Source organism: Ixodes scapularis, unplaced genomic scaffold, assembly GCF_016920785.2.
Source record: "Ixodes scapularis isolate PalLabHiFi unplaced genomic scaffold, ASM1692078v2 PGA_scaffold1__304_contigs__length_218370807, whole genome shotgun sequence".
Taxonomy (NCBI): Eukaryota; Metazoa; Arthropoda; class Arachnida; order Ixodida; family Ixodidae; genus Ixodes; species Ixodes scapularis.
In genome coordinates this window covers 42,088,144-42,113,319 of record NW_024609846.1, presented here as the reverse complement: position 1 = coordinate 42,113,319, position 25,176 = coordinate 42,088,144, and the positions used below count along the sequence as shown (strand labels likewise).

Genomic DNA, 25,176 nt, shown 5'->3' with positions numbered 1-25,176 from the left:
GCAGCCACCAGACGGCCGGCGGCAGAAGCATAAGCAACAGGAGCGGCGCCAGGAAAGGCCACAGGGCCATGGAACGGCTGAATTCCCGCCCGGTGCTCTCTTCGACGGGATCGTCGAACGAGGACGTCTTTGCGGACAGCTCGTTGTCGGAGACATCCGAGTACAGGGATACGTTGGGTGAGGATAGCACCGTGTCGAAGCTGTGAGTGACGCTGTCACTACTGTTTTGCTGGGGCTTGGAGACGAGCGGGTTGCCCGCTCCATCCGGCATCGAAGAGGGCGAAACTACGACTGAAGTCGAGTTCCCACTTAAGGGCCTCTTGCGCCTTCGGTTCGAGCTGCCGGGTGCTGTGGCACCGGTAAGCTGCCGTCTCTTACTGGCCTCCCACTTTGCGCGACGGCGGCTCCCGTCAGTTTGCTGAGGAGGATCCATTCGTGTTCGTACCCTTACCAGAGGGTATTCAACGACGCGGGTGGCGACTGATATGTTGTTGAACGCGTACGGAAAGCCCGACCCTTGGTTTGCCCAAGAGCTGATTATTGAATGGACTTGTGAAAAGTTGCCCTTCCCATCGTGTTTAGCGCTTAATGTCGGCGTAGCTGACGAACCGTCGATTATGACTGCATTGTTAATGGAGTCCCTCCCAAGTTCGGGGACGGTACCGACGCTTCCAGACGTGGAGGCCTGCACTGACGAAAAAGCGATGGATGTCTCCGATTGCAAGTCGTTACCTGGACTGGACGTATGCAGTTCCGAAGTCTCAAAATGCGAAGAGGTATGTAGCGAAGGGAACGCAGGGGTCGTGTAGAGTGACGGTTCAGCGTTTAGATTCAAGTCATCCGAGATGGCAGGCGAATTTATTGTTACTTTCATCGAAGTCACCTGGACTTCCTTCAGTGCTCTGGTCTTCTCCTCTGAGCTTTCACCTGTGACGTTGAAAATGTCATTTTCTCTGTCAGGTATACTTCCGGGAGAAGGCGAGATTGATGGTTGAATATGGACAGGACTGCTCATTCCTTCTGTGACATTAGGCAGCTCGCTGCTGGTTTGGAGGAACGTAAACGATTTTGTATGTAGCGTGTTTTTAACTTCGGTCACGTTTGTGAAGACATCGTTTTCCCTGAATCTATGAATGACGCTTGTAGACACGAGAGCGGGCGTCTCGCTTTGATTTGTATTGCGTTTGAGAACATTACTCACACTTGGCTGAAGGTATTCATCTACTGTCTGACTTGGAAGAAGACTAGCACCGTCTTCACCTTCTACTTTAGTAAGAATATCCACTTCAGTAGGCGAACTTGAAGAAATTATTCCAGTTAAAGTCGACACCATCTTCGTAAGCTTTACACTTGTTTCCAAAATCGGGGTTGTAACCCGTGTTAGCAAACTACCACTAGCTGGCGTAGCAAGTAAGACCTCACCGATGGGAGTGTGTGTCATTTGCGAGAATGAGCTGCGAAGCATCGCGACAGTCATCATTCTTTGAACAATGTCCTTTTGTGATGGTTGAATAGTGTCGTCATCCTCGACGCTCATGGGTAGCAGAATGCCGCTTTCGTTTTCTGGCTTGAGTGGCGTCAACGTTTGTGACCAATTAGTCCCGTTATGGTGTCCATTTTTGTACCCTGAAGAGTACGTACGATTGGATGAACCGTTGTGGTCACTAGGCATTGACGACTGAAATAGCTCCAGGCCCTCAAGTGTCAGCGATGGATCGAGCGTATGGTTGAAATTCCTCTCGGTTAGGTTTCCATTTTCAAATGCGTCAACGGATGACAAAATGGCCGGGCGTATGGGTTCAGAGATTTGAGTCCGGGAAGCGGTGTCAAGAATCTCTGATACATGATCCTGGGGTACCTGAATGGCTGGCGTAGGATTTGTTTCCGCAACGTCTGTTGCTCCAGCCACCGTTCCGCTGATTTCTGCATCATGAGGTATTGCACTGCTTTTAGACCTACGTTTCCAGGAACAGCTAGTCGCACAGCCTCCATTCAATCCGTTGTCGGCACTTATTGTTGGTGTCGACACAATCATTGTCTCCACAGCATCGGGTAGGCGATCTGCATCTTGTACGGGCATCTGGAGTAATTCAGAAGGATTCGCCGAGGAAGATATCCAGTTTAACACCTTAGACGGATTTACAGCTGGGTTGAGACTAACAATGGCCGTCTCAGGAGGGATCACGGTTGGCTTGGTCGTAAGGCGCGAAAAGTCGCTCCGCGACAAAATCTTCTTCCCCGACATGGTTTCTGTGATAAGCGAAGCAAGAACTTGGCTTTCTGCGTCGTCGGAGCTATCCATGGTCTTAGATAGTAACCCGAAGTCCGTGATAATTGGAGTTTTAATTTGGTGTTGACTCAAGGGAGAGCTCGGAACTCTGCGAGGGGCCAGAGAGGACTTCAGATCAGGAGAATTGTTGAGGATGGTAGAGTCGTGGCTCATTGAACTCGCTACTTTGTTCGTGTCATAAGGTTGCGTTAAACGAGACTGAGGTTCGGTTAAAGATGGTACATTGACAATGGAATTCGTAGCTTTTCCGAGGTTAAGCTGCCTGGAAGACTCGAATATTAACGGCACTGTTTTTGTCGAACTTCCAAGTGACTTGGCCGATGCTCGATTTGCACGTTCCCAGGAAGTAGGATCTGTCGAAGGCGTCGTTTCATTCCCATCAGCATGACCAGGGGCACTGATCTTTGCTTCATGTGTCGAATCATCCGCGTTTGGATCACTCGCTTCCGCCTCTGTCGATGCGACGCCGACATCGACTTCCGCTGTTTCGTTTGACTTATCAGAGTCGCCTAATGTGTCCATGTCCCCTGAACGCTCAAATGGCAGCCTCAGCAGCTCATTCGGTTCCTCACTGTCGAGATATGTTACATTTGCATCGTCGGACACCTCAACGAAATCGTCAATATCCAGATGATGTAAAGGTGGCAGATATGTGACCGTGGGTGCGTTAGACTGACTGACATTTTGTATTTTCGAATTTGAAGTTTGTGTACCTAAATCAAACAACTTCGATTCTGAGCTATCGGTTTGTCCCCCTGAATGATTTGATGGTAATCTCAGCAACTCAGGTGACTCTCCAGAATCTACAGATGTCCCATTTTCCTGACCGGACGCTTCCATGTAATCATCGACATATAGATCACTTAAAGGCTGCGAATATTTAACTGTGCTGACGTTGAACCGATTGACGTCGAGTATATGCGAATTTGAAGTGTGTGTACTCGAATCAAACGATTTTGGTTCGGAGCTATCGGGTTGTCCCCCTGAATGCTCCGACAACTTCAGCAGCTCAGGCGTCTCTCCAGTGTCTAAAGATGTCGCATTTGCCTCATCGGACGCTTCTACGTAATCGTCTACATCGATATCACTTAAAGGCTGTGAATATCTAACTGTGCTGACGTTTAACTTATTGACGTCGAGTATTTTCGAATTTGAAACTTGCCTACTCGAATCAATCGACTTTGATGCCGCACTACCGGTCCCTTGATTTGAGTTTTCTTCTTTCAAATCAGTTAATGCATCATCAGTATGAGTTACCTGTGAAGGTTTGTTCGCAGAGTCACTTGACAAGTTAGTGCGGTTATTGTGAGCGTTATTAGAAGATGCTGGAGGTTCCAAATGTGAAGCGTAGTTCGAGCTCTGTACAGCTTCATCTGGTTCGGGAGTTTGCACGTCTTCGGGTGTGTTCAAACCGGTCTGGCTTGAGATGTTAGAAGGAATGTCTTCGACGGGCACATGCGGTTGAGATGGTTGAGGTTGCGGCAAACTGAGCACCACCGGCACTTCGTCTCTGTCCACAGAATCACCAGCTGCTGTAGGGCCAGGACGTCCGTGCGACGCACCCTGAGTCACGATCCGTCTGGACGCAAACTGGGGCACGTGCTCCAGTGGAGGGTAGGATTCCTGCGCTGCAGACCCACCGCTAGGAAACTCGAAAGTTGTGCCGAAACTTCCTGCTGGTGGTCCAATCGTGGGGGTCGCCTCCGTCGACGGTGCCCTGGGGGTGTCGGTTGTTTTCAGCGTAGCCTCGAAAATCATACTGACCCCTGCCCGCGCGGAGCACGAGAGGGGTCTGAACGTGGTTCTTGACCACTGAACTGGTGTCTTGGCTTTGCGACGTGTCCAGGGCGGAAGAGACGACGGCCAATGGTGTCGTAGTCGTCTTCCTTCCGTTAGATTCAGGGTTTGTGGACTGTTCGAGCACTGCTGGCGACGGCGTCGACTGAGCGTAGTCAGAGTCGTCGTCTTCGACGTCTTCTCCGGGTTCTTCGACGTCTCTCGGGGCAGGGGCTTTAGCCGGAGCGATTTGCGTTCCTGCCTTCAGTTCCGTTGGCTGTGCAGGCGGGCCACTGGGCTTGCTGACAGACGGCACAACGCCCGACTCTGGCACAGAAATAGTCCCGGCGGCGGGCTCCGGCCCTTCGGGCAAGACGGCAACCGGAACGGGCTGGACGGTTTGGCCTCCCTCATCGAACGAAGCACCGGATGCTTGCGGGTCGCCGCCGGGGAACACTCGTCGTCCACGAAAGCGGCGGCGGAACACCCGCCGTCGCAGTACTTGCGCTGGAAGTTGAGCGTCGGGTCTGGACAGGAAGTCTTCGCCGTCGCCCACGGAGTGATCCACTTGTCCGACGAACCGGAAGGGAGGACCCTGAGCCTCCAAGAGCCCAGCACGGCCGAGCGTCAACTGGCGTCGAGGGATCCCGACCAGGACACCCTGGGAACCGGGGTACACGACGGTTCCGTACGGGAAGCCGTGCGTTCCGCCGGCGCCTGGTGACGAGGCAGCAGCTGCAGCCGCAGCACTCTCGTAGTAGCCGGCTCCGCCTTGCGCAGTGCCGAGTGCGACCTCGACGCGGGACAGGGCGTTGCCGTGCGTGATGGCGGTACTGTAGCGGGTGCTGCGGCCGTTGTTGGGGGCCAGGTTGGCGATGTCGTCGAAGCGCACGTCCGCGTTGCCCGTGCGCACCGTGTAGCCGAACCAGAGGGGGCCTCCCGCGGCGCCGTTCGTCGGTGCCTGGGCCCCGGACAGCGAGGCTGCCCACAGGGACACCTGCAACGACACACGAGGGCAATATTCAGAGAACCGGTATCGACTTCGCTGAGTAAAGAATAGATTGACTTCCATCTAAAGTGGAGCGCCACTCGCGCCCTCTAGGTGACTGGGTGCAACTGAAAAGGTTCAGGATTCGATTCCGGGACCTCTCCAAGACTAGTGGAACGCTCTGCCAACTGAGATAACCAGGAGCAAGCCGTCGGTAAGGCAACGAAATGTTCAGTTGACCTCGTTGGTTCACGATTGGATAGAAGCGCCGAAGGACCGGGACAAAGCGAAGAAGGTAACTACAACACAAAGCGCTGTGTTGTCGTTACCTTCTTCACTTTGTTCCTGTCCTTCGGCGCTTCTATCCGGTCCGGAGAGCGAGCGGATGTTTGTTCTACTAGAGTACCAAAAACTCTTGAACCAGGAGGGTTAATTCAGAGGCCTCCAGTCGCCTGAATGGAGTGAGTTGCGCTCCATTTTAGGAGAAAGTAAAATTATTCTAGAATACATATTTTCCACCTTGGGGACTGCCCCTAAGATATTATATATAACATCAAATAGTGGCTCGAATGAAATAGCGCCGCATTATCTATAGCATTCACAGTGCAAGGAAGAAACACTCCATGCCGTTTCTCTTTGCGGTGCAAAAATGTTCCAGAAGCCGGGACTCATCTTTTTAAAACAAACTACACCGAGTTAACAAACAAAAATAGCAATTTCATCAGACGTCTTTCGTACAGGAAATATCATCAGTTATGCCAAGGTGGCAGGAACGAGAAAACACGACAACCGGTAGTGCATTTAAGGAGGTCCGTGCACACTTCGGAGGCTGAAGTGTTTGAGCTAGCGATTGCACTGCACTATTCAAGTCGAAGCTGTTTTCGCACACCCCTACGCATAATCAAAACAATGAGCAGAAGTTGACCATGGTTTCGGTCGCCGTCCGCCTACATCTTGAGCCGCTATTTTTTTTTTTTTTTTTTTTTGGCTTGACCAAATCTGTTTTGACTTGGTGTATACCTAACTGGCGTTTTTCCAAGTTCTCGTGACTGAGTCCGACTGAACAAAAACTCAATGAACTGAACTCGCAAACAAGAAAAGATAGCTTTGTTAATAGCCTGCTGCTGCGCTTCATTATCACTGCGCTGTCGACAAACACGTTGGCTTATGGACGGTTGGTGACAGGCGCGATAAAGCGTCGACAGCGATATGTAATCTCGATCATGTTTGTCAAGCAAATCATGTTTGTCACGCTCGAAAAAAAAAATCATTTACTTTAGACTTCGGCATTCTGAAAGAATCTCAGCTGTTAGTCATTCATGATCATGCATGCGACCGAGGTAAGGTTTTTCCATCAGGCGGCAAGGAGCTTCTGCTAAAAAACAAAAACACACACACACACCAAAAATTTTTCTTTTTTATATTACGAAAAGAAAAGAGAGAAAAAACCAGCGAGAAATAAAATTAACGCTTTAAATGGAACCATGACTCTACTTGATTGCTTTTAGTCGATTGGGCATATCGTGCCGGTAACGCGCACGACGCCAGGGATACACGAATAGTACATTGCGTAATGCCCCAGCAAAAAGTCAATTTCAAACTAAAGTTATCAGTAGGTTACAATTATCTGCTGCACACAATGCAGCAGATGAGCCGACAGGCGCCCGGAGTGACTCTCATCTTAAATTAAAAGGACTACGAAGATTCGAATGCTGCTCGATATACACATTGCTTTCGGGGGCAGATGAAAACTAGCGCGTGCGAGTGAGAACCAGAAAGGTAATTTTCGCTGTGCGGTTGATGTCTCTGTTTCGCAAAGCTTTCTGGCGATTCCGAGAATCCCGGTCAAACACGGCGTAAGCACTGCGTCGCCAGTGGGCTTGACCTCTGTAGCCACCAATCCGTCGGCGAAGAATCGGGTTGGGAGTCTCGGCCAATTGCTGCCGTGACAAAAATCGCAAAGCACGTGCTGTAGCCGATACGCTTTGCCAATTCAAGCGGATGACTGTATTGAACACACACAGGGAAGCACAAGGGGACAAAATAACTCTTGACGTAAGGCAAAAAAAAAAAAAAAAGTACACCTGATGAAAACTTCAGCATATTCCTGTTTCAAATATTATTAATACTCATGACTCAATAAAGGCACTATTAACTATTAGTTGGTCAATAATTTCATAATTTTTCGAAGATAAGAAAACTACAATTATCACAAAACTTTTGGAGATGTTTGCTTCCCGTAATGTTTAAGGTACGTGTTATTATTATTTTTTTTTTAATTGGTCGTTAAGAGAAATTTATTACAATTACGAACATAAAAGGACCACTTAAAGACGCAACACGAAAGACCTGAAATCAGATCATTCTGCAAGAAATAAGGAATCTGGGTTAGAGCATATTGACCAAAATTAAATTCTGCACTCACCAAAAAATTATTTTTCAATAAAACAAAATGGTGAACTATTCGAAATAGATAACTTATGAAGAAAAGTGTCGAAAAAAAAAAGAATAAGTGAAACTGCAAAGCGTTTTATTCTGGTGTCCCCCCCCCCCTTTCCCCCTTTCATTTTTGTCAAAACATGCACGCCCTTCTTTTTTTTAATTTCTAGTTTGCTCGCGATGCGTGAATTATTTTCTTTTTAGGGCCGGAAGCTCGACTCGAGATACAGGTAACCCCCCCCCCCCCCCCTTTTTTTATTTTTAAAACAGGCTTTGGATAAAAAAAAAAACAACATAACAGTTACACCGGCTTCTTACTAACATATTCCCACCTGATTACCCCATTTCATTCTTCAAACCCAATGTGCGACCGTTTGGGCTTTCTTGCTCTCATTCGACGAGATACCGCGGTGCCTAATTCCGGCCTCTAGCGATGTCCCATTGCGCCCGTCGAGTCGCCCGTAGGGAGGCATTTGCAATCGCGACCTGCCGCCTCCAGCACCACGCACGCGGGTCTACCTTCGACCCAGAACGCTTCGGCAGCCAACTCGCGCGGAGGATAGCATCTCCGCCGGAAATAGAGTTGCCGAGACCGGAAACGGCCAGCGATTTTCGCCGTGCCTCGAACAGCGAGTACACTATAGATTCAGGAAGTGCGCGCTTCCTGGGGAAAAAAAAAGAACAAATTTGAATATTATCGCGCGATAAATTAGGAACGATTCGCAAACCGACCCCAAGATACGAATAAAGTTTAGCGTCGTCGATAGAGGTTCCGCAGTAATGAAGTATTAGCGGCGCCGAGTTTTCCTGAAACGAAACCGGATCCTTGGCCGAGATGTATAATATCTGCCGAGTTTTGGAACCCGCGGGAAAACGTTAGAAACGAGTGTGCGGCTGAAGTAAAAAAACACTATTTTGTAGCGTGCGTCGAACGATCACGCCGATCGGAGTGCACGATATGACGACTGCAGGAAGTGCCCGACTGACTCTCCTTAAATGAAATACTCCGCTTCACTCCGAGTCCAACCTAAGCCGATGCTACGATCTGACGGAGCCAATCAGGCTGTGCCAAAAGCGCATCGTCACGGCGCTCGTCGTCTTTGTCGCAGTCTGCCACGGTTCGGGCACGCGCTCTGAGCACCCATTGGACACGAGGCCTGCGGCAGCATTCGGCGTGAACTCGGCTCAGCTCGTATACGAGAACGAGCAGTTCGTCAGCGCTCGGCGAGGAATCGGATCCTATCACACGCTTGGCGCCCAATGAATGGATGAATGGATGTTAATGAATATACCCTTCGTAACAGGCGGTAGCTCGCGCCCCCTAGCCAAGAAATGGAAACCGTCAGTGTTGTTTGATAAAGTCTGGAAAGCGTCTATTTGGTTTTTTTTTTTTTAAATTCCTCGCTACTCCGGTTGCTTCACGATTACCGGCCCGCATTAACGCGGTGAACATCGCTATGACCCTTCCAGAGCCTTAGAAACATAAATAATATTTAAGGGATATTCTTCTTTTTTTTTCTTCTCCATTTTTTTCTTTTTTTTTTTCTTTTCAGGGTGTGGTGGCGGGCACGAACACAGTTTTAACGTGAGAAGAATTTGTACCCAGAAGGAAATTATGTAATTTTTCTGCTTTAATTCTGAAAGACTCTTGGAGAGCGCACGTTTCAACGAATGTTTTCTCGGGTAAAATAGCTGGAATTTCCAAACGCAAGGTCAGATTACTCGCAGCGGATTCCGGACATACCGTACGAGGTTGCAACTTTCACTGCAGACTTGGATAAGTGCGACCATCTTTATGATGGTTTGTATGTTTTTTTAATATAAATTAAAGCAAAAAATAAATCGTTAAAAAATTCGCTCTAGGAATGGTTGTTTTCCCAGTAAAATATCCCCGGGCTTTTTCCGCGCAATATTATTCGAATGGCAGCTTCAAGCACGTGAAGACGGGAAATTTCACTTCAAAACCCAGGAATCCTGGGTTCAATCCCCGCCCCAGCCCGCTTGGATCTGGACAACCATCTTACCGGCGTGCGAGTGTGTGGCAGACCAGCGGCATGCACGTTAAAGACCCCAGCCTAGCAGTCGTACTGCACTGACTTTATTTCTGAACTACCGCGAAGGTATGAAACGCCTCATAAAGGTAGACTTACAGCTCTGCTTTACGGCGATTCAAATCGCTATCTGAATTGACGAATCGGGTCTCGATCTCGGTTCTGCGCGTGCCCATCGCCGTGCTCTGGTTCTTCGAATTCTAAGAGGAAGTTCGTTCTTCTCAATGACCTTAACGTGCGCGTAAAACAACAGGGGTATAACTTCCACCTGTATAAATTCACACCGAACAAATGACTCACTTACTCGGGAGAGGAATACACTTTTGGAGCTATCGCAAACGATTAGCGCACTGACGACAAGAAGCCGGGGGCTTCACCGCCGAGCCCAGAAGCCTCGCGGAGTAGCAAAGGCCTGAACCGCACGCGCGCGCCATTTTCGGTCTGTTCGCCTTTCCGGACGGAACTCGAATTGTAAAGCCGGAATCACACAGCTCATACATCATACAAAAAGACAGTCTGAAAACACGAGTTACCCAAAATGTCAGTGGTTCGAATGCCGCGTGCCCAAGTTTTCTCCTCACACTCATGGCCCTGCGGCGTTCGAAGCACGGAGCTCGCGCGGTGAATCGCGTTCGAATCTGTGTGCAGACTACATTTTGTGCGATGTATTGAGACCAACTCGCGCTGCTAAAACATCGAACAAATAAGAGTGTGCCGACACAGAGGCTTGCTCCTTCCTCGTATAACGGCCATGTCAGATTGGTCATGGAAAAGAAAAGCTGTCCGCAGGCGATGTTCGAAGCATACATGCGTCTGAAGCAAACAGGGTTTGACCATGCGGGAGACGGGATAATTTCGCCATCGTGCCTGCGACAAACGCCGTTTTTTCTTTAATATTTTGTACGAGCATCGGTGTGACTTCGTCTTTAACGGTGTGACAGCGGCATATATGATGGTGTATACGCGTCGAAATATCCCCGAACGTTTAACCGGTACTACACCGATAGATTCGCTGCGCTCGAGAAACTATATCCACGAGCTTTCTTCGAGTAAAACTCGTCTCGACGCTGTATACGAATCATTTCGCAGCTGTGGAGGAAAAGGAGTTCTGTCTACTCTTTTTCAGCTTGCGATGAACCACGGAGAACTTTTGAATGTCACGTGACCTGGGAAGGGCGCAGCCAATTGCGGGGTGTGTAATCACGTGATACATCCTCGGCGCTGGATTGGCTGGTACGACCCCATCGTAAGGTGAATCGAAGTGTAGTCTTGCCCTCCCTTTAGGAGAACGCACAGGACGTCGCGTATACGCATAAAACGAGTCTCCGAGGTGGGTTTGTGTGCGCCCAATTTCTGCCGTCTACTCGATCCACCCGATACCAAGGAGCAGAAATGACCTAACTCGCCATAGAAGGTAACGATCTCATCGGAATATTAATGTCCCTTACGTGGGATGGGAATGACTAATCGATTGCATTGCCGGGTCGGTCAGCATACATTCGTTTCCCCTGAGTGCATTTCTCGTTACCCGCCCTTCTCTCTCTCTCTCTCTTGTCATTAAGTGCACACGAAGCGGAGACCACAAACGCAATTCGGAATCCTAAACTTTAAAATTCCTTATGCATAGCTCGATAGAAAGTAAAATGACAATTTACTATAGTCGTGTTACGCTGATAATGACACGACCGCAAAAGCGTGGACATTCTACGCAGCCAGCTAGCTTTGACAATGTTTTTGACAGTTATCGATCGATAGACATTTTTCGAAAAATGCGCGCCATCCAATTATCTAATGCATCCACAGTCTTATCACGTATTCCCAGCATGTACGCGTACTGCCTCAGCGTTCGCCGTGAACTCACCTGAGGTCGTATCATCCGCATTTTTGTATCGCCAGCCTTGCACCTGCTGCTCAAGTGATAACTTTAACGTAACGCCCCCCCCCCCCCCCCCCCCCCCCGCCGCTCTTCCCACGTGTTTCAGGTCGTCCTCAAATTGCTCATAAAGGTGTTTTTTTAATGATGCTCAGCAAGTTTTCATTTGGAATCGTATGTCTATTCTCAGTAATACTTAGTAAATTTAGGTAATTATTATTATAATTAGTATGCATTTCGCTATCCCTGACGACCGCCGTGACTGGCAGTTGATTCCCGAAAAGAGCTCTTTTTCTGTTGTTTTTTTTTCTCTCTCTCTCAACCAGCCTACTTATTTGAAGGCCATCGCAGAAACACCCGGTGCGTGCTTGTACCTTAGTCTTCTTTCGCATTTCCGATGAAGCAGAGTTTAAAAGAGCATGTACTTACGTGAAGGGCCTACGAGACTACTGCTCTTTCGTACTAATTGAACGCAAACAAGCAGGCGAGCCACGCGAGCGCGAAACACAGCAGACAACGATGCGCCACCGTGACGCCAACGCTCTACCGCGTCCGCCTTGACAGGGAGTCCCACCTTCGAGTCGACAGAACCGGGAAGCGTCTCGTCACGTGACGAAGACGCCCAAATGCTACCGAACCTGCGCGTCTCCGTCGAGAGACGCGTTTCCGGGCCGAAAACCCACGTGCGGACGAGACGTCGCCCTTCGCACGATCTGGGACGAAAACGACGCTTAGCCCGGCTGAATGGGGTCAGTCCGCTGCATGGGCTGGCCCCATCATGTGCCCGCCAAAGCGCGACACAACGGCCGGCCGATCTGCGGACGCGGTACAACGCCGCTTTTTCGACCGCTCCAGTGAGCGTGCTCGGAGAGACGCTTCGGTGACTCCGAGGCAGCCCGCGGATACTCATTTGGCGGGTTCGAATCACGGCTGAAAGGCATACCGTCCGACGACCGCGGTGCCGTCTAATGGAGGTCGCGCGTTTGTTGTTATCCGTTTATGGGGTTACTAACAAAACGTTTTGTTGGTGGGTACATTACAGCTGCTTCGTATACTTATCGTCAAACGTTCGGGTGACTAGCAATGCATCCCGCACACCGCGTTCTTCTGGTGTGTATTTCATTTAAATTAAAAACATTACTCGCAAAAGTTCACTCTCCTTGTATGCCTAAAGTTGCCTCGTAACAGTATTTTAAATGATACATTCGATTCTTACCTCCCCTTTCCTCTCCCTACCCTCGTTTCTTTCTCACTCGTTACGTAGTGCCATAGTCTCCTCTATACTGACAGTCTGGCAGATCGCCACAAGACGCGACCGCTGACACTGAAAAGGTAGAGCGGCAGACAAGAGGCATGTAACGCGCGCCCCGCTGCGGCGAGACGCCGAAACACACTTGTCCCGAGCAATGGAATGTCCGTTCGTGCTTCTCGCGTTCCTTGAACGATTGTTTCTCTTCTCGTCGGGTTTGAAAACCATGTTCCGGGTCCTCGCCCCTGGAAAAGTTGTGCGCTGACTACAGTCTCCCCGGGAAATGCTACCAGATCCTCTCCCACCAAATCTGCGACCGGGCACTTTATGGCTCCGTCATCGATTTGCCTGGCTTTGTGAGTATAGAGGACATGCGACTCTCTCCTTATTTGTTAAAGTATTACTCCGGAGCCTTTGATGGCCTGTGTGGTTTCGTGCGTTGATAAACAAGTTAGCCATTTTACAGATTATCACTTCGAGATAAATTTTGCAAGGTGTGTATATAACTCCACTACGCGAGAGGTCGTTCAATAGACCCTTCTCGAAAGTGCGCTCCATCTACTAGCTGCAGCTTCAATTACCCTAGTCCGCCATTGTTGTGGGCACGCACTCTGAGCATGTATATTGGACACGAGGGCTGCATCAGCTTTAGGCGGGAACTCGGGTCCGATCACAACCTCCTGCCCAAGAAATGGTGGCCACCAGTGTTGCTTGACGATGTTATGAAAAGATTTTATTCAGGAGATTCCTCGCTATGGGGTCATCAGAAGTCGTCTTTAGCACTGGCAAAACACGGGCACGAGCGGATATCTCTGTAGAATTATTCGTGCGCTCTAGAATTCGCGCGTAGATAGCACATAAAGCCACCTAATGAGCTAAGCTTAGAGTATCGGCTCTCCTTTTCCCGATCTGCTAGTGGGTGCCACCATCTTGGCGCTCAATACAGAGCAGGCGCAACTGTCGATCGTCACAATTAAAAAAAATACGAATTTTTCAGTTTAAGACGTGGCGTTAGGAAACTCGAATGATAGCGTTTGCTTCTCTCGCCAACTGTTTTAAGATTTCTGGAGGACGGAAAAGCATTTCCGACGATTTCAGGTAACGCTTCAGATAACTGGCAACCATGATTTTAAGCACCAAGACGGCTGAAATGTCTTTACTCGAAAGCGTAGACTCTTTAGTCGCTCCAGATAGCACTTTCGAAAACCACGCGCTCGTGCCTGTATTCCTGCCAGCGCAGAGGATGTTTTGTGAAATATAGTATAAATGTCACGTGTTCAGGCCGCCAGCTCACATGACAGGTTTGAGAAATGTTCGGCGGAGAAGCGATTCCTCCTCAGGTGGTGCTTTGGAAGAAACTGGGTCAGGCAGCAGCAGAGAAGCTATAGTTTTGTCGACATTTCGCTCAAAAATATTTAGTAGGTATTCATCAGGTTTATCTAGTTAGTAGGTTTGCAGCTCGCCTAAGTTGTCCCGAGTTAAACGAAGAGTGCGACTAAGGAGCGATTAGGAAGGCGTCTTCACGAGCTTATGCTTGGTCGGCGGCGCAAGCGGGTGATTATCTAGTCAGGGAAAACAGGCGGAAGTGGCGTAGGAGGTTAGGTCACGTATGCGCTGAAGCTCGATCAGGAGGACAACCTTTCAGGGAAGGTCCGTTGTAGACCGTCTTTACGTCGCGTTGGCCGCTTCGAAGTAAAAGCGAAATCGGCGACCGAGTATTGCGCTACCACCGAGGCTCGGTGGAAAGCGCGACGATGCATCAGACATAAATTTAAAAGAATGGTTATTAAATTACGTGATTTTATAGATAGGTAATTATAAATTGTATTCAAACTGGAACTTTCTGGGCCGGAGAAAAATAAACTAAGTACTTACCCCATAGATCATGAGCATACCCATTCATTTTCTAAATAATGTTTACGTAAATATTATTTGTTCGTCATGTTTCAGTACCCCTTTTACCAGCAGATACCAATTACACGCTGCTTTTAAACTACACGGACGCAGTCTTTTCAAAATATACGACCGCGGATCGAGGGTATTGGAGTTTCGATTCCCAATAGATTATATCAGCCCGACAGGTGCTCGATGTCATGCGACGCAACTCAACTCTCGATAATAAAGAGCTTTTGAATAACGTGCGCAATTTTAGCTCACGTTAGCGTTAAATTTAGCGCTTGCATTCGCTGACGCTACGCAAGTGAGTTTTAGAACAGCGATTGTCCGCCGCGACGCGAAACCTCAAGCATCTCGCGCTTGCAACGCCGCCGAGATACAGTAACAATATTCTATTTCACGCGCGAAGCGCTGTAGCTTGACCAAAAAAAAAAAAATCTTTTTTATTTTATTAGAGTAACACATCTAGATTTGTTTAAACATGAGAATGCAACGCGAGCGGTCGACCGGTCGTGTCCGCTTGCGTCGCCTCGGCAAAAGAGGTCTCGTGTACTGACCTTCGCAGACCGCACCTTCGCCGAGAAATGTTCGCGCGTAGCAATCAGCAAGTAGCCGGTAATCGTTGCCCACCTTGCTGGCTCTTCCAAACTGTTTATGAAGTACACCTCCCGTAGGAATGTAATGTCGTCCTGCATTAAAAATCGCAGTCGCAAGGATGCCGCCGATGTCACGCTCAGGACGACCGCCCAAGCGGCGGCAGCCGCCGCAGCCGTGCACAATGGCCAGCAGCCGCGGTCCAGTGCGGGCCGCGGCACGAACGCCATTTCCTAACTGTGCTTGTCTTGGCTTTAGCCAACTTCTCGCGCATCACGAATCCCCCTTGGAGGAGCGCAAAGACTCTTCGCGTACGCACGGAATTTCCGAAAAAATAGAATGCGCTAAACTAGCGCACTAAAAAGGGTAAAACGGGGTTAGCGTCTGGCGCATGCGCAGTGGCGACGACGCTAGTTTTTGCGTACGCAAAGCTTTAGAGTGGGCTATTCTAAAACTGCTTAATTTGTCGATATCGAAAGCATCGCCCATATCGAACATTACTCCGAGCCTCTAATCACACCGACTATTTAAACACTCGCTATACTATATATTGCCCTACCATTTGCAAACACGAGTCACCGCAGTATCCGTGCTTCGAATGCCACCTGCCAAAGTTTTCTAATTGAACTCATTGCCATGCTGCATTCGAAGGACGGATCTTGCGGTGACTCGCATTCGAATCTGTATGCAGACTGTATTTTGTATGATGTATATAAGCATTGCGACACGGCGGCTTAAGATGTGTTAGTTGATTCTTAAGTTGCGCTTTAGAACTCCAGTCACCGGAAGCTTAAGAAACGCGGGGTGTAGGGTTGTGCGATTTTCGAAACTTTCGAATATCAAAGCGAAGAACGTCGTATTCCATTCGAAGTTCGAATCGAATTGGGCTCTCTGGCAACTGATAATATTTTCTAAATATTTCGAAGTTGGAAATGTTGCAAAAACACAAACCTTAATTACGAAAAAAAAATCTTACGAAAACAGCATGCAGTACATACTTGAAATTAGTTCACCAACCCAACTGCTGGAACACAAGTTGAAAAAAAAAAAAAGGAGCAACGGGTCTCCTTTTTTGAATCTATTGCGGATTGCGTTTCCAATATCTAACATCAAAATGTCCACGCAAGTGAGTGTCGGCAATTCTTTTCCCTAGAAAGAAATGCGTCTTTTGTAGCCACCTTTTTTGTTCATTGTTCGTGATCTTTGACCTTGATTCACTATTATGGACGATTTTTTTCTGGGCAACAAAAGTATCCATATTAATAAAACACGAGTGTATCGATATAAGAGTAATTGTGCAGACGAGGTGGTGAACGATCCCCCTTGTCTCAAGGGTTTCTCTACCATGACTGTATTGACAGCCGCAAACTATTCGCTTCGCTTCGAAATAATTCGATTCGATTCGAAGTTGTTCGAATCGAATCGGATTGGCTGCGGAGCTGTGATAAGAATCTCGGGACTCGCCGCACCCTTCGTTTCTTGGGTTGGCAGGGACTACAGGTTCTAAGTGCGGTCCATTAATACCGAGTGTTTACTGGCGGGAGTACCACCCACCACGTGATCGTTTAAGCCAATGATGTAATTACTAGTCTACAGGTACAGATGTGCTTTGAGGGCGCCCCGTGAATACAGATGATGACGTTTTGCAAGCATGCCGCAATATTACATGCCCTTTGAAACCGCTCCGGTTCTACCTAGGTTACAGAAGGACTCGTGCATATCGTGAAAAGATGCCCACCCATGTAGAATGCCAGTTAACAGCAGACGACAATTTGCATCGTCTGTTCTCCTTGCTGGAACAATCGTCTTTGAAAGGAAAAAAAAAGGCAGCCGCTTAAGTAAGTTCGCACGCGCGAAGCTAAGGCGCCGTCGTACGAGGAAAAGTGTAAAGAATTCTAGGTTGCAACAAGAAGTCGACAAGGTTCGCCCCAGCATGCGGGGGGTATTCGCGACTGGACAATGGACGCGGGGCAGTCCGGTTCGGCGCTTCGTGCACGCATTCACTAACGCGCTAATGAATGCGTCGTGTCGCTTTGTGCTATACTGCCACCTGTTCTTTGTGCACGGTCGTGTTATATTTGGGGCCAACTTTCTATGGCTATGCAGTCGAGTAGCTTGAGCGGTGGTCAGCGCTGCGCACGCGCAATCTTCACATCTTTTGAAATGCCACAGAAAGTGTATCTCCGATCGAGAGTTTCTCTGAGCACTCTAATAGACTAATAGACGCGCTATGACGTTTGTATGCACGGCACGCGAGATTATCCAGAAATTAAAGATGGAATTGACGTTGGTCTAACACTTTGTGCTTTCAAGACGCAGACAAGGCAGTAGAAAACAAAATGCAAGTACCTTTCTTGTCTTTGCTTTACTTCTCGTGCTTTCTGAACGCGTTTCCGTTTCCTTCCTTTTCACTATATTTATTTTCTTTATTTCAAAATAAACAACAACAACAACAGCTTCAAAGGACAAGCGAGAATGCATCGTGCCGCTGCATTCTCGCTTCTCCTGCATTCTCCTGGTATTTTCTGGAAATGTGTATTGCACAGAGGCATAGGCTCCAAACCACCACACACAATGCAGAGAGCATCGAAGCTTTTAAGCCGGGGTTGCACTGCTTATGCATCATACAAACAACAGTTTGCAAAATAGATTCGAATGCGAGTCACCGCGGGATCCTTGCTTCGAATGCCGCATGGCAATGAGTTCAAGGAGAAACTTGGGCACGCGGCATTCGAACCACGGAAATTGCGGTGACTCGTGTTGGTAGACTGTCCTTTGTATTATAGATGAGCAGTGTGTCCCCGGCTTTACGTCATACGGCAGACGAGGGTGCTGTCGAAATTCGATGCTTGGTTTACACTGATCAGCCAAAAACATTATGACCACCCATCTAATGCCTTGTTGATCCGCCTTTTGAACGCAAAACAGCTGTAACCCATCTGGGCACAGATTGTATAAGTCCTTGGTGAGTGCCTTGAAAAGCAAGTACGTGACTAATAAGCACAGTGCGCACCATTCCTGCAGCTTACGAGGAGGAAAGTTTTTGAGCTCTGAGCTGGCGCCCCATCACATCCCGGATGTGCTCAAGAGATTCGATATCTGACTAGTTAGGTGTCCAGGACAACAACGGGAATTCATCATCATGCTCTTCACGTCACTTTAACGCAATTCTGGCTTTGTGACATGGACATGGTCTTGTTGGAAGACTCCAGTTCTGGTGGGAAAGACAAGCCACATATGGGTGAACTGGTGACCAGTAATCTTGACATCCCGATCTGCCCTTTGTCAAAGTCGCTTAAATCAGCAGCATATTTGATTACACGCACACATAGTCGACATAAGTACCCTTTGTATGCTCGACAAGCGTTATCTACCTTCTGCGTCAGAATATGATAACGCGGATGGCGCGTCTCCTAGGCGCGCTCATTTTCACAATGTAGGGGTGTTTATAATGTCTTCACTAATCAGTGTATATCAGGCAAGCTAGTGTGGCTCGTCTTGCATCAGAATTTTTTTTAAAGAGTCGTCAATGCAATAACTGCGAGCTTCATTTTTTTTACCTTGATAAAAACTAAAATGGAGCAGGATCTGAACACTTTCTTCATAACCAATTGTCAATAAACGTGGGACGGAAGAAAACATCGAGTCGTCAAAATAAACAAGCTTCATGTATACAGATGGCGACGCTTTTAGCTCAAAGACAGAATCGACCGTTCTTTCTTAAACTGTATTTCACGACTTAATGATTGTCATCAACACTACAAGTGAAGACAAATGTTCTTTGTAGCTCATTAACTTAGTCGGACTTGATTGTGGATGCTTAGTCGGATTTGATGATTCGATTATTATGGTGTATTATGAACCTTGAACCTGGGATCTCGTTAACCGACACCTGCTGCAGCGTTTTGCCCCACTACCATTTTTCTCGATAAAAAAGAAAATAACATAAAACATTGAATAAATTATCGATGCCATTCTGTATAAATAAATCTGCCGCGAAGCAGCAACAACGCCGTGGTCACGTTCACTCTGTCGCGCAGTGTAGAAAGCGCTAACAAGAAATTGCAGAGCTCGTTTCGGTATTTTTTCTCATAGAATTGAAAGGACTTCATCAAACCTACTAACATGGTGGAAAGTGAACGTTCGACTTCGGGGCACTAACGAAAGCGGAAAATGTTGGCGCTCATCACTAGCGTGTCTGAACAACGGGGAAACCAAACACCGATGTCGTGTTCGCGCTGACTTGGTCACGCTCGAGTTGTGGGCCACGCGAGGAAGATGGTGTCCGCACTGCCGCACACTTTCCAGCTTCCCCGTATTGCTGCCCGGAGCAAAGTCCCACGAACGCGATTTGGCGGTAACGAGGAGAAAATGCAGGCATGGAAAACGCGCTCGGCTTTCCTCAATTTCTGCGGATCGTATACACGCGTCGACGCTGCCTCACAACAGGTGCGGAGGGAAACGAAGTTGAAGGCTCTCGAGAATTCCAGAGCACGCAGTGTAAACAACCTTGACGCAGCCCTTGCGGCGGGCTTGTCGAACTCGTTCCTAGAAGAGGCTGAACCGTAAAGACTAAACCGACCACTTTACAAGAATCTCAAGATGTCTTGCGCGCAGTCTGTCGGCGTCGCAGTTCGGTTGTTCATCCGTTTTATTAAACCAGGAAAACGAAGAAATGCTTCCCACCATGTAGAGTGCGGGACACAGTGAATGGGAACAATCAATCGTTTTATTTTCGTATCTTTCCCTTGGAAACGGAGGGCTGTCATCCAAAATTACTAGTGATAGAGAATTACTAGTGATGAGCCTGTTGAAGTGGACGCTGGTCAATACTTTTTTCATACGCGGAACATTCGATAAACTGCCGCTGTCATGTTCGTGCGAACAGTGACGTGCAGCGTACATTGCGTTTCAATCGCGAAGTGCAACCCCCGGCGAACAGCCTAAATAATAATTCACACGTCATTTCAGTGAAGCCCCATAAGGGGAAGCATGCAACCGCACATCTTACAGTTTTCAGTTGGGGAGCACCCGTGAAGTTGTCAAGAGCAGTGTTGGTAACGACGTTACCGTATTTACTCTAGTAATAGCCGCACTATTTATGAACAAGGCTTTTGCGTCTACGTTCCCCACAGAACACATATACAACCAATCATTGCGTTGTACGTAAATAATATAGCGAATAACCAAATCGAGAATACGATTCTCCATACAAAATTCAATCTTCAAAAATTGTATCATCGCACGAAGACGTTATCTCTGTCCTGAAAACAGCTGAAATCATGCTGTCGAACGCGGTGATTGGTAATCTGCGTGCTCTGTGGATTAGCAAGTCCTCAGACTTTCTTCATAAACAGTGCGGCTATAACTCGAGTAAATACGGCACTTGTAACGCGTTAATTTTTTCAGTAACGCACTAACGTACTCGTTGTAGTCCTGAATGGATAGCGAGTAAAGTATTTTTGTTACTCTTTTACGGCATCGTCTGTGAGGTAACGTTATTTGTCACTTTTGATTAATACGTTTTTGTTGTTTTCTATGGAAATCTAATTAATTCGAATCCTGTAAAGTCATGCCATAAAGACACAGACCTCCCGCGTTCAGAGACATCCGTCAGAAACGCTAAAATACGTCGCTGCTTAAAGGTTTTAAAAAAGCTTCGCCCCAGCGAAATCTACACGAAGGCTCCTTTGGAAAATGGAACATCGGCGATCAGTGTTTTATTAAAGCGCGCTTTCTGTTCGCTATCCTTTCCCGGCCTGACGCCCTTCTGATTAGAAAGCGAATGGGTCGAGTAGTGTGTTTTATTAACACCTAAGGCTCATATTGCTTAACCTTAGGGTCGCGCATGAAGGTCACTGAACCATTAGCAAGAAAAGGCGAAACTGATGCAACCAGAATTAAGAGGAGAATGTATTCTACAAATTTGACACAAAGGCCGAATAAACGCTACAAAATTACTTCGTATAAGTTTAATTGTTCTCGAAGTTCATTTCCGCGGCTTATCGCTGCCACATAATACTGAAGCATAAAGTAACTCAAAGGTAACATTCGCTATGTTTTAAAAGTAAAGGTAACGATATTCTGTTATATTTCTAGGACGGTAACGAAACTCAGTAATTCTATAGATTGTGAAAACAAAGGGACGCCATTTATTCTTATACTTATTTTTTGGTAACGGGCACTGCACTGGTAAAGAGCCTGTTCTATACAAAGATTCGATACAAGAAAGATGAAATTATAAAAAATGAAATGGACAGCTAGAAGGGCGGGCACGTACAGACCTTCCAACCGCTGTCTCCGTCCTTGCCTTTAAGTACCTCATTCTTCTCTTCCTCGCAATACCCTCAACTTCTGTTTGGCTATTTACAAAGCGCCTCAGTAACAGCTCTTCCAACTATCAGCAGACTGCATACAGCGTGCCAGATCGGACGCTTTGCACGATCCGAACTGAGACGCGTACCTAAGAGAATGAAATGCACACTCACCAGGACCACAATCATGGCGTGGGGCCTCCGGAGATGCATCAGCTGGCGTCCCAGACTTCACCTCCGTCTCACGCGCGTCAGACTTCGGGGATCTCGGCGTGCCATGCCTCCCGTCGCCGCGCACTGCGTTCGTCGACTGGCGCGATGCCGGTTACCGCGGACAGCTCGGCGCAGCGCGGTTGGCAGGCGGTGCACGCGCGGCGCGAGAGAAAAAAATACCGCTACTTTCTCTTCCTCGGCGGAACCAGTTTACCGGTAAGCTCCGATGTGGGCCAGCGATACACTACGCAGCCTAGATTGAAGAGAGGGACCAACGCAAACCGCGGAGAGAGCGCTCGCCGCCACACTTGAATGAGGGACGCTTCCCGCGCATGCGTAGTGTGGCGAGGGGGAAAAGCGGGTGTAGAAGCGGAGACGCTTACGGACGATCAAAGCAGTACGGAACGCGGACCGTGAACCACGTAAATCCCGATCGCGTAGTTGAGAAAAACACTTTCACATCCAGGCACACTAACACTTTTCGGTCCTGGGGGTGCCTCCTGGTGGAAGGTTGCGGCGCGAACGGGTGGGGGATTGCGTGCTCTCGTACCGTGCGGGGTGCGTGTGCGGGTGCCGCCACCGAATCGTGCGTGCGGCACTTCCGTCGATCGGAATGGGGCCGTCGAAGAGAAAGGCGATTGGCGTTGTGCATGTCGCCGCCGTGTCCCCAAACGGCGACGACTGTTTATACGCGGGGACGGGCCGCGATCGAGACTTCCGTACGCAATTCCTTTCGATTGCGTTTCGGAAGCGGCGTAACCTGTTACGCGGACCGGGAGGGGGCAACGCCCGCCGCCCTTCGACGCTCCCGGGAGGCGAACGGACAATGCGCCCTGGTCGGTGGAGCGGCGGAGCGCGATCTGACGTGAGACTTGGGCAAGCGATTGGGCTTTGACGCCTCACCGGTCTTCAGCGATGTGTCGGATTGATTTTTGGCGAAGCCCTACGGGGACACCCCGGGAATTCTTCGGGGAACGTGTAGGGGGGAGGTACAAAAACACGCAATTTCGTTTTATGTATTCATGCAACAAAAACATTTTTTTTTTGTGATAAAAGTGTAATACGATAGTGTTTGAGATCACTTGCACCTGTTCAGACGTCCCCAAGCTAGGCGGTTTCGCCTCAGCGCGGCGCCGTTTTTGAACGAATTATTAATAAATTGAATCGGGGTATAATTATAGATCAATTAAAGTTTGCTCACCTAGATCTACAGAAAATATTTAATTGCTGTATAAATACTCCAATTTAGGTTTTCTCGTTAAGTTGACTTATTGAGCCACGACGGACGGACGCTTGCACGATTTCAAGGCCTAGAATACTATCGCATATTTAAAAAAAAAAAAGTTAAATTGATAGTGGCGATAAATAAATAAAAGAAAATGAAATACGCTCGAATTACGAAACCATACATGCACCTATACGGTTTACCGGACGATTTTTTTATATTTTTTTATAGAGATTTAGTTTTTGAGACGATTATTTTATTGCGAGCAAGTTGAAAGACCTCTGAAAGTAGCCAAACGTATAACATGTGTGCGCTTGGCTCTCGAATGCCGGTTTTGTTCCAGTCCGATAGAGACGTGGGACTCGCACAGCGGCGAATCGGAGCGTGTCACTCCCTTCGGTTTTTCAAACTTTCTGGCCAGCAGTCTCGATTCCATCGGAGAGGCTGCCGCGGACGGTGCCGTCGGAATCCACCCGAGAAATCATGGTTCCAGAGCTTTCGGTATGAAAATACGTCCACGTTCCACGGACTTACCACCGATCCTTAAAAGGGGCGTGCAACGGTATTGTGGAAAAATGTTTCTCATTTTACATAAGCTTACTAGCACCAGTGGGACCCAAGTATACTCGTGCGCAACGCCACTGACCAAGAAGTTTCTTTCTCGCCACGTAATTATAAAGACAAAAGCGGGTTTTTTTGTTTGTTTTTTTCAGTTTCTACTTTGCGAAACGATGACGAAGATGTGGGAATCACACGGTCCCTTATTAACAATGCGATCTCACGGATTTTTTCAACATTCTGTGCGATTCTCACGGTATCGATATTTAAATGCGCCTGATACAATGGACACAAGCACTGCTAGAGCATTCGATTTGAGCACCTGATAATCAATGCCTCGACATGCATTCGGGTCAAAACCTCCTTGATTCGGGTCAATTGCTGCAATGACGGGAATGGCGGTCAGTGCAACAATGTGTGGAATTCAGCGCGTGCTTTGTGCGTTGCCAACCCCAGCTCGCGCCTATGATAAACATTGGCGGCATATAATCGGCTCCAGATATCGTGGCCACTTTTCTGGTAGCGAGTTGAGGGAGGAAACAGGACTTGTTTTTTCTCTATATTTTTTTGCGACTGGTTTTGCGTGTGGAAACAAATATAACGCGTGTTTTATAGGTTATGAATACCAAGGAATAAGTTTATGGGGTATTTACTGAACGTACACAAATTGTTGTATCGCCCTTTGTATAGGCTTTCAAGCCTGAGGCTCGTATAGGGGGTTGTTGTTGCAGGCACTTTCACTACCAAACATTCCCAAACGTGTGATTTCTGAGGGGTGATCGGGGTGTTCGGTGACCGCGGAGCACGTGGATCGAGAAACCGCGCCGCAGAACCCAAATATCCTGGGTAAAATCCACAGACCAGTCCGTTTCAACCTGGCTGAGCTTCGTACCGGCGTGCGGTCGTGGAATCAAACTGCTTGATGCACGTTGGAGACCCTGCTGCTAGCTGTGTTAAGGCCTGTTCACACATGTAGCGGAGCGCTATAAGTGTAGCGCTGACCTCGCGCTAAACGCGTGCTCACGGGAGCGTTCACCAGCCTTGTATCGCACCGTCATTACTGTTGTTCATGGCAGACAATTAGCAGCGGACGACACGTGAGAAGCGCTACATTAGCGCTTCGCTGCATGTGTGAACCGGCCTTTACTGAACTGGAAAAACTTCGCATCTAGCGGAGAGACCATGACGCCAATTGTGACTGACAAACTTTTCGCTGTCTACGCATGCACATAACACAGAATGTTTAGAATAACTAAAATGGCGAATGATCGAGCGCACAGATCGCTGCGAAGGTCAGAGCGTCTCAGAGGAGAAGCAAGTTGGAGGTCGGCTGGCAGATGCCGGCGCGCGGGCCAAGGCCAATTACTGCGCTTTCGACACTTCTTATTTCTATGGTTTCTTGGAACGTCGCTCACGCGTAACAACGCGCGAGAGATGACATACGGGATGCCGTGCCGCCAAGCAAAGCGAAAGGGACGCGTGCCGGTCCCGTAAGAGTTCCTCACTCTTCGTACTAAACAAACCCGACAGCTTTCTGCTCACGTAATCCCTTGCGCTCTGGGATGCGACGGTCTTCGTAGAAAATACGTCTTCCATCTCGCACGCCGCGAGTTCGGCATGTTTGGTTCAGTCAGTTCAAGAGATGGTCTTTAAAGCGCTACCAATATATAGCGCTACCAATACTCCGCTACCAATACATTGTGGTAGCCG

The 25,176-nt window shown here is 48.3% G+C and overlaps 1 protein-coding gene across 1 annotated transcript; it reads right to left on the bottom strand.

The window, feature by feature from the left end:
• Positions 1-3,932: 3,932 nt before the first annotated feature.
• LOC8027726 lies at positions 3,933-21,751 on the bottom strand. The gene is made up of 2 exons (XM_029977092.4): positions 21,645-21,751; positions 3,933-5,063 (listed from the first exon to the last, which is right to left on the bottom strand). Exons 1-2 carry the CDS (start codon positions 21,681-21,683, stop codon positions 3,933-3,935), a joined length of 1,170 nt encoding a protein of 389 aa, XP_029832952.3. The 5' UTR covers positions 21,684-21,751.
• Between the last annotated feature and the right edge of the window lie 3,425 nt (positions 21,752-25,176).

What these genes read in the sequence shown, in the direction of transcription:
- LOC8027726 (XM_029977092.4), bottom strand. Translation starts at nt 21,683, where the DNA reads ATGCATCTCCGGAGGCCCCACGCCATGATTGTGGTCCTG. An exon ending in ACGCCATGATTGTGGTCCTG is followed by an intron (nt 5,064 to 21,644) that starts GTGAGTGTGCAT and finishes GTGTCGTTGCAG; the next exon opens with GTGTCCCTGTGGGCAGCCTC.